Below are 10,492 nucleotides of genomic sequence, written 5' to 3'. Positions count from 1 at the left end.
CTTCATAAATAACCAAAGACCTGGTAAGTTAAAGGTGGGGTAGGTAATTCACTTCAGAAACACTTTTTGTTATATACCATGGATTGCTCTTAACATCCCGATAGCAATGAATACATGAAATGCTTTGATAATAAATACATTAAAAAATGTCATCTGTGGAAGCCGTAGCGCTGTAAAAAGCACGACCAATGATCTGAGCCGGCCCGGCTAAAGTAACTGGATGGCCTACCTGCCTGTCAGCCTTCCATCTGGGCACAAACTGATCTCGTGCCCTCATTGGTCATGTGCACGCTCGTGTGTGTTGGGGGAGGGGCTCTGTGAGGAAGTCTGAAGGAAGGGACAGATTTTTTTCCGCTGCGTACTTTCAAATTCTAGCTCACTCGAGATGGTTTCTCCATTCTTACCTCCCCTACCTTTAAGCTCTTTTCACTGAATTCACATGCACACAAAACAGTTTTCTGATCAGCATATTTTTATTCATAGTATTCATGAGCATTTCCCCCAAACTAAGATCAATTAACCTTTAAATTACATACTGTTAAAAAAGGCGGCAAGTCGTCTCGATCTCCGTTTGGGAAAATCAGATTCCAATTTCACATCATTCGAGTTTTAAAATGTCCAGTATTTAGCTTCTTTCAGGGTGTTTTTAACTCACTTTACTCCATTTTCCAGCTCAGTGAGTTTTCTTCGTATAACTTCATGTATTCTCTGATCTTCAGTAATAACTGATCGTGAGGCGGAGGAGTCGCTGCTCCTCCACTTCTGTAAACTCAGCGGTTCAAACTAAAACAGGTGAACGGGTACAGGCCGATATGATTTACATGCTACATAAACACAACAGAGGAAGAAACAAAGGAACAGTATGTACAATATATTCTACACATGCATAATGTAAATGACGGGGGGGGGGGCTGCCTCTTTTGTTAACCAAATTAAGAAAATAAATACAAAATAAATGAACACAGGTGGATCTTCAATACATAAAATGACAGAAAATAGGATGTGTGTTAGTGTTTGAGGACACTTTAAAGGGGCTTTATATATATTGAGAGTATACATAACCTGCACCAATTCCTTTGCCTTGAAATATAAGAGCTGCAACAATTATGTATAATCCATAATAACAGATCAATAAGGCATTTATTTATGAAGACATTTCCAAAAATGCTTTTTTTAGCCTATAAAATATCGTGATTTCAATGATTTTCTCTGTTTTACATCATAATAAATGGAATATCTTTAGGTTTTGGAACAAACCAAGCCATCCCCTTGGACTTCGGTAACTGTCATGGTAGGGCTGCTCAATTAATCGTATTTTAATCGCAATTACGGTTATGGCTGGCAACGATTACGAAAACAACGTAATCGAAATAAAACGATTATTTTGTTATTATTTATTTTTGTTATTAAATATTGTTTCAGTTGAATTATACTTAAAGTTCAGGGTAATCAACTGTTAAAAACACTTCCAATTTTTTTTCTCCAATAAATTGATGTTTTCAAAGTAAATGGATAATCGTTTTTAATAATCATATCAATTATTGACCCAAATAATCGAGATTATGATTTTTGCCATAATCGAGCACGAGCAGCCCTATGTCATGGACATTTTCCACTATTTTCTGGCCTTTTATAAACCAAAAAATTAATCAGATTAATCAATACATAATTAGTTGCAGCCCTACTGTAAATGAAATATGAGCTTTTTAGAATAAATCTGTGTTTGCATGTACAGATACAGTCACTAACAATCAGACCAGCTGATTTAATAAGCTTGAGGCTTTCTGTAGCAGAAGAACATGTGAGGTGAAGATAATAAGATGTTTTCCTGGTATCTGGGAGTCAACGCCAAATAAGGAAAAGCCACGTATGAGCTCATCCTCATGCGTCCACCAGAGGGCACACTATGCAAAGATTTCCCATGATTCCAGTCATGGCTGTAGTCCTGTTCCTTTTGTCCATTTGTTTTAATCCAGTTTTTTGTCCATACAGTCCCCCTAATCAGTGTTCAGAGTCCCTCACACACAGGTGCACGCCAATGATCCATTTCAGTCCCAAAGACAAGCACCTGCTGCTGTCTTCCAGCCGTGAAAGAACACACATGAGGCCTTCACCACACACACACACACACACACACATACGAGGACTCAGGTGTGTTTGACGGTGTGACGGTCATCACTTCTTATTGGCTATCCTCCTCTTCCTGGTGGCCAGCATGTCGTAGAAAGGATCTTTGCTGATGCTCGCTCTGCAGAAAAGGAGAGGAAGGAAACACATCACTTTACAGCTGCTTCTGTACATCCAAATAAGAGTAGTTTGCAAGGTAGACATGTCAACATTATGAATAAACTGGATTTTTGTTACCACTCAAATCTGTTACTATAGAGAGAAGAATAGCATTGTTACCCGTGACGTATTTGTGAAGTATTTTTAGGATGAGGGGCAGTCATTTCTTTGACCTTAATCTGTCTTGTATCTATCAGTCGGAGCTTCGTCTTTTGTCTCCGCCGCTCTCTGACGGATTTAGAAAGAAACTCTTTTGCTTTGATTCTGCAAGATCAACACCAAAACCTGACATCTACAGTGATTCGTTGCACCTGATCTTCACTCAAACACTCCTTCCCATTCTATAAATATCTCACTCAGAAGTTTTTTTATCTGAGCATGTTGACAAACACACAAGAGAAAATGTATGCCTATTCATACAATAAGATTGGCTCTTTTCTTAAACATGAGGTTGTCTATACAATGTCAAAATAGGTAGCTTTACCATCAGAGTATTTTATTCAACTTAATTGTCAACAAGGCAATTGACAGCAGTCTCAGGGAGGTAAGCAGTCAATCAAAATGTCCATAGCTAAGTGCAATAATGCTTAATAACTGTGACCGGTTACTGTCAATACAAAGATTTGACTATTTGGACAACTCCTAGCAGACAGGAAGCAACGTTAGCATTCGTTTGAAAGCTAGAGCGATCGTGTTTCTGGCCATTTAATGTCACTTCGGTATCTCCTTGTAGCTCTGTTTCGCTCTCAGCCAAGTCAAAATATCTCTGGCTCTTTAGCTGCTTAATGTCCACCTATGTTCCCCGGCTAGGTCCTCACTTTGTTGCTAGCTAAATAATTGTGACGAGTTACTGTGTGTACAAAGGGCTGACTATTTAAACTACTAGAGGACATGAAGCAACAAACACATTAGCTTGAAATCGTGTTTCTGGCCACTTGATATCACTCTTATATCTCCTTGAAGCTCGATTTTGGTCTCCACCCTCTCCTGACAGAAATGTCGGACTCTTTAGTTGCTAACTCAGCCTGTCTTTTTGTTTTGGGGAGAGTATCTCAGACTGGCTCCGGCTCCCTGTGGAAAAATCAACGTTGCATACCCTAAATCTTTGTACGTGACACACACTCAGGATGGGAACACGCAGAATAACCCGCAGCCTTCCCAGCAGCACAACATGCTGAGGTGGCCAGTGTTATTTGTGTGTGTGTGTGCGTGTGTGTGTGTGTGTGTGTGTGTGTGTGTGTGTGTGTGTGTGTGTGTGTGTGTGTGTGTGTGAACAGAGCAGTTTCCAGGAAGCAGATGAGTCAGGTGTGTGTCTTTCTGTGTCTGCAGACCACAGGAGGGTGTAATGAGAGTGTGTGAGTTTGAGTCCAATCTGTGATCTCTGTTGTTCCAGCAGTGACCGGAGGACCCTACTCGTTCTGATGCTGAGTGTGAAACAGAGAGTGTGTGTTCAGAGGGTCAAATCGTTTCACTCCTCCAACTGTTGGGAGAAGGGGCTTTTACCGTCATGGTTAAAAGCCCCTTTTTGTAGACAACTTGAATTATTCAGCCTACAATATAACACCACTTTTTTTAATGATATTTTAACAAAACATACAATTACTAATTTTTTGATATTTTCAACATTGTATATTTTGACTTTTTTCAGCATAATATACACATTTTGTATACTATGACTTTTTCATGATATTTTCACCAGTTTATACGAAGACATTTTAAATACTTTTTGACATACATACTTTTCACAATACAATGACCTTTTTTATATTTTCCGTCAACATTGCTCTGACTTTTCTCATTTATTGTCTAACATACAGAGAGCCAGCTTCACCACGCCACCAACAATAGTGGTTTGCAAGCCAGGATGACAAGTCGCTAACATTGCATTGTTTTATGTTATTCATAGTTGGTCATTTTGATGTTTGTTGTATCTTCTGGCAGTTTAACTGGGAGGCTGTTGTTTAATTCTGCTCTGAATTCCCAAAGAGACTCTGCTTCACAATGGGAAATACCCCTCGTTCAATAAAAACAAAACAACAATCTCCAACTGAGAGGAATTACCACCTCTCTTTTCCTTCCAATCCCTTTAACTGTATACGAAGCATCTCAGGATCTGTAGTCACTTATTAAAAGAGAACACACCTTTCATTTATTGGATACTCTTTCTAACGCTAAGAGGTTTTATAACATCATTAGAGCCCTGAAGCGACGTGTAATATGATTTCTGCCGTGATATTATTGATCATATTTGCCGGTGAAGTTGCAGCTGAGTGGATTATAAGCAGCGAGCTGATCAATTACCCAATTTACAGCTTCACCTCCACTCCTTCCCTGCTTACAAGGCTGAATTTGGATATGACAAATCTGGTGTGTGTGTGTGTGTGTGTGTGTGTGTGTGTGTGTGTGTGTGTGTGTGTGTGTGTGTGTGTGTGTGTGTGTGTGTGTGTGTCTAAACAAAGGGAAGTGAGCTTATCCAGCAGAGCAGAAATCACCCCTGAGTGTTATCTGTGTGGAAGTGTGAGAAACAGAGTCGCATTCAGTCACTAGCGTCTAAGTGTGTGTGTACTAGCTGCACATATATGATAAAGCTCACGTGTGTGTGTGTGTGTGTCTCATAGTCAAGGTCAGACGTGAGAAAGTACCACCTGGGAGCCTCAGTGTTGGCTAAGTGCCCCCTCAGTGTAAATGGACCCCCACTAACGCCGCGTCTCTTACTTGATGGATTTGATCCACTCCTCCTTCTCCTCCGGCGTCGGGGCAGATATCCTGTACACCACGTGGTTGCCCTCGACGACTCGCCCGTCCGCCTCCGTCTTACAGGCCTTGATCACCTGACCTTTGTGGTTCGGCTTGTACAGCTCGAAGCAGTTCTGGGGAGGCAACGAAAAGATATGCACGGTGAAAAACAAGAAAACATGTCAGAGAAAAGTGTGATGTTAAAGTGACAGTAGATTATTGTTGCTTATCATTATTAATATATGTTGACTGCTCTATGTAACGGCTGCAGAACAATGACACCCCCTGCGTTTATTATAGTTACATGTAAACCTCGCTTTTACTTTGCAATACGCTCTGTTACTGAGTCGCATTTAAATATCTTACAATTTAACAAATGAGCTCAGAGCAGCTTTTTTAGGTAGCAAAACAACTAAAGTAATGTTAACTGTAGAAACTTTATCGAGCAAATGAGCTTCATGGAAGGAGGAGGCAAAGAAGGGGAAGAGGGAAAGTGATAAAAAAAGTATTTCTACTTCATCGCTAAGTAACAATATCTACCTAGTTATTAATACAAGAGGTGTTTTAATCTGCCTTTTTAATAGCTCTGAGATTAGGGTTTCTTCTAGGGTTGATATTCTTGCAGTTGTTTCTTGCTTTATACAGTATAAAGGCTGCTAGCTGTAGCCATGTCGCTAACATTAAATGAACGATCAAAGATTCTTATTTGCATGAAAAGGAACAGATAGAAAAAATACTTTAGCGACGTTTTTTGTGCGACGTTTTTTTCAAAACAAATGCAATATGTCCTGGGTTGTTGGTTGCAATAACAATTATACCACATGGGCATACAAATGATTTATTTCTGCTTTAAAGGAGATAAAGAAAGAGTGTCTGGAGTTTCTACTCACAGGTTTCCTGGGCTCGTCCACCTCTCTGATACTCAGGTTCTCCAGAGGAATTATCCCACGAGGCTCTTTATCCTGGAAACACAGAAGCATCAATACATCACTCATTAAGTGCATACATGACAGTAAAGGACACAACCAGTGATTAATGAGGGCGCAATGACACAGAAAGTCAAGCCCAGACAACATCACACGGTCAATTCACATGTGAGCATGCTAACACGCTAAACTAAGATGATAAACTGTAAACATAATACCTGCCGAACATAACATGTAATCTTGATTGTTGGTTATCAAATGCATACAACTAAATATAACAGAATATGTTTCTTTATTGTCATTTAGGACACATTTTACTACATAATTAAGCTTATATTTAACTAATATTCCTACAGTGTTATCTCCACGTGAGGTTAGTGGAGGATGACTGCTTCCCTAGTGAGGATCTTATTCTTCAAAGGAAACTCATATAAATAACGGTTTGCAACAGCTAGAAATTGCATTTAATTATTGTGAATATGTTTTGAACTTAAAGGTAGGGTGGGTAAGAATGGAGAAACCAGCTCGAGTGCGCTAGAATTTGAAAGTACACCATCGGAAAAAATCTGCCCCTTCCTTCAGACTTCTTTACAGAGCCCCTCCTCCAACACACACGAACGCGCACATGACCAATGAGGGCACGAGATAAGTCTGTGCCCAGATGGTTGGCTGACAGGCAGGTAGGCCATCCAGTGCGCCACGGCTTCCACAGATGACATGTTTTAATGTATTCATTGCTATCGGGATGTTAAGAGCATTCCATGGAATATAACAACAAGTGTTTCTGAAGTGAATTACCTACCCCACCTTTAAGTATTTGAACATTTTTTGTCTGTATCATTGTTATTATTTTTAGCTTACATATGGATTCTACATTTTGTATATTTTGTAAGTAATTGCTGTTGTCGAATTTTTATTTTTATTATGTACTTTTAGTTATTTTATTTTAAATATATATATTTTGGTTGTACATGTTGTGTATTAATATCAATAAAAATGTGATCACAAGAAAAAAAAAGTATTTGAACATTTACATTACATTGAGCCTGACAGCATCAAAGTGAGAATCAAGGTGGGGATAAAAGCACGCTTGAAGTTTTTATACATCCTGGTCACGTAGGGTACAGCACCCGAGGGAGACATAACCCTGCCCCCCACATCCTCCAGCGAGTGTGTGTGTCTGCGGAGCCAGATGTGAGGGGGGGGGGGGACCTTGAGGAACAGCCCCGTGTCCCGCCTGTCATCTTCCTGCTAATGAGGGGGGACCAGGGGGAGGAAGCCGGGCAGCTGGATGAGTGTGTGTGTGTGTTTGGGGGGTATGTTCTGATGGGCTGAAGCATCGGGGTGACAGGCAGCGGGTTGGGGGAGGCACTTGGATCGGGGCTTAGCGGGGCCAGATGTGCACCGTAGACTTTGCAGATGTTTCCCATGATGCCTCGTGTTAATTGCTGGGGTGAAGTTCATCTAGGTCAAAGGGGCTGCATCTGTTAAAGAGCGGAGCTGGAAGACAAAGACCCCTGACTAACTGTGTGTGTGTGTGTGTGTGTGTGTGTGTGTGTGTGTGTGTGTGTGTGTGTGTGTGTGTGTGTGTGTGTGTGTGTGTGTGTGTGTGTGTGTGTGTGTGTGTGTGTGGCCTGGCATTACTATACTTGTGGGGACCTAAATCTGTTTACACAGTCACGTGTGGGGACTCACCTCCCTTATGGGGACAAATTGGAGGTCCCCATAAGGGCAATCATTAATTTTAGGGTGAAGACTTGGTTAGGTTAAGGGTTAGGCATGTGTTGGTTATGGTTAAGGTTAAGATAAGTCTCCAGGAAATGCATGTAAGTCAATGTAATGTCCCCTGAAGTGATGTATACATGGTATATGTGTGTGTGTGTGTGCGTGTGTGTGTGTGTGTGTGTGTGTAGGGTTTAAATGTGTAAGGGACAACATGTGTGTCCTCTTTTTGGTGTCAATCTTACTTAAAGTCCTGTTGCATTTGATCTGTCTCAAAAATATTTACACATTAGCTGCTTATCACGATTATTGGATGAAATATTTAAAAATGTAAAAAATGATTTTACTAGCGTCCTTTAAGGAACATTTTAGGACATTTTTGGAAATATACCTATTGCTTTCTTGCTATGAGTTAGTCACAAAGTTTGATACCAATCTCAAGTCTTTGCAGCTAGTTCTTTCCATCAGTTTCCAGTCTTTTGTCATATGTAGAGTGGCATGTAATATAACTCTCGGCAAAGATGTTGAATTATTCCTTTAAAATGTACTCTCATCAAATATGTTTATTATATTATTTTAAGTAATTTAATAAATATTGGTGTTATAAACAGAAAAACCCAGATGGAGTTTCAAAATAGTATCAAGTGTTGGGCATCTTCCTTTCACATAGGTATTACTTTCATTTGGAAGTAATAAGTTACCATACAATATTACTGGCTGTGTAGAGAAGTGTGTAACATATACCACTGGTGCTTACACATACATTCTGACACACATTAAACCACATTATTCTGCCTACTTACTGTTGTGTACTCAAAGTAATAGAGGCAGTTGTCGGTCAGGATGAACCACCGTCTCTTCCACGTCTTCACCCTGCCGCCTGCAAAGAAAAACACACACTATTTTAGTTTAACCTGAAGGGGCGACAGTGTTTGTGCATGTGGAGGCTAACCTGCAGCAGACCTCTGCTCCACGCGCCACATCTGGCTCTGATCATCAGCTCTCTGCATTATTAGACTCAATCAGGAGGCTGGATACTCCCTGCAGCACCCCCTCCCCGTCTCTAGGGACGCATGCCTGAGGGCTGGGAAAACTGTTCAACACGCTGCTACCTTACAGAAAAAACCAAGACATGTACACGCCACATACATGTGAAAGCTTTGGCAGGAGTGCATTCAACTTGTTTGACCAGACTGACAGATTTGATGAGCTTGGTTTGAGAAAAGCCTGATATTTTAATTCTATAAAAAGCAGAGACAGAAGCACGATTGTTCCAGAGAGGGTGTTTGGATTTGTAACATGTGAAAACATCTGAGAGTAGGACTGACATCCTCTCCATCTGCCTTAGATAAAAGTAGATTATTGGGATTACTGGATTGTCTGGTAATTACACCATCAGTGAAGCCATTTACCTAAGTAATCCAAAGAAAACACAATGTGCCTGATGTCAATGTTCAGTCTGCACAATAATAACAAATTTGCTGACTTCACAGAGTGAGCACAAAGCAGCCGTTACTGATGTAATCAATATGTAATGTTCACTTGACCCAGATTTCCACTTTATACGGCAAGCTGGAGTAAAAATCCAACATATATAGTACATTATTAATGAGCAATGTTTACTAGAGATGCATACCGCTGCATTTTACGCACTGAAATGGATTGAGGATGTGAAATATGCTCTACTTTTGTTCCGTAAATATACAATTAAAGTTTGATTCTGCTACAGTCAACCATTAGAGCCGTTTATCCCATTTAGCCATATGTTTAATTTAATCCTCAAAACATGACATTTATAATGGATGTTTGCTGCAGGACCTCCCATGTTTGCATGCTTCTAATTTAGATTCATCACTCGCTTGTTTGCTCAGGGAGACTACTGAAAAGGGAGTGAAAAATAAATGTGCACAAATGCAAGAGGGCTAAAAGTATTGACTCAATTTTCATTATCTGTATTAATGAACAGGATAAAAAAGATTCCAACTAGTGTAATTTGGTCAAAATTGTATTTTCTGGAGTTTTTGCATGGAACACAGCTAAAATAGTCATTTATCTTAACTTAATATTAATAATTGGTATTTTTGACAGTTTTGTCCATTTAAAATGCTTTGACTTTGATAGGAGGACATGAAAACGTGCTTTTCTCTTTATTTTGTCCCAGATTACTTGGCTAGTTTTAACCCACAGAGGTGCTGTTTAAGCTAGCAGGCTTTGTGAAATATATGTTTAGATATCAGTATTTTATGACATGCTGTTCCTACTGGATGATGATGAATTCAGGCAAAGCAGCAGGCTCAGTCCTGGTTAGTAATGTAGTGTAATGAGCGCTTATGGAGCTTCACAGCCTGATATTAGCAGTGCAGAAATGTTGTATTAAACATCAGAGCAGGCCAGCTTCATTCAAACAACAAAAAAGGAACGTCTTATTAAGCAGGGACTCCTATGATGGAGGTAAAATTAGCGTGGGATCTGCTAGTGGGAAGAAATTGAAGATAAAATGATGTGGCTAGTGCAGCTGGTGGGATAGAGAGCAAATGAGAAAGACAGGGGTCTGTAGACAAAGAGGAGAAGCAGCATTAGCGTGGGTGAACTGAGGCCCATTCACTAAAGCTTAGCATGTGTGCTCGCTAAGCAGAAGCTGTGTGACGCGCAGGGCTGTCTCTAATGGTACAGAGGATGAAGTGAGCGCTGGGTGTTTGCTTGAATATAGGAGGAAGCAAACATCTTTTATGTCGAAGTAATGCATGTTAGCGCTTCTTGGAAAAAGCTGCTAAAGCATGCAGAAGTTTGAAACAAATAACTTAATTTAGTTGTTTGGATCA

The 10,492-nt window shown here is 40.1% G+C and overlaps 1 protein-coding gene across 1 annotated transcript in view; it reads right to left on the bottom strand.

Moving 5' to 3' along the window:
- Positions 1–454: 454 nt before the first annotated feature.
- Positions 455–10,492, bottom strand: part of LOC117545133 (cytohesin-3-like) — a 34,483-nt gene continuing 24,445 nt past the window's right edge. Inside the window, 4 exon segments of the mRNA XM_034214815.1 lie at positions 455–2,248; positions 5,002–5,156; positions 5,913–5,984; positions 8,474–8,550. Of these exon segments, the coding sequence (XP_034070706.1) occupies positions 2,176–2,248; positions 5,002–5,156; positions 5,913–5,984; positions 8,474–8,550 (377 nt within the window). The 3' untranslated portion in view covers positions 455–2,175.

This window comes from Gymnodraco acuticeps, unplaced genomic scaffold (assembly GCF_902827175.1).
Source record: "Gymnodraco acuticeps unplaced genomic scaffold, fGymAcu1.1, whole genome shotgun sequence".
Lineage (NCBI taxonomy): Eukaryota > Metazoa > Chordata > Actinopteri > Perciformes > Bathydraconidae > Gymnodraco > Gymnodraco acuticeps.
The sequence above is the reverse complement of the archived record's forward strand: the minus strand, read 5'-3'. Positions and strand labels throughout refer to the sequence as shown.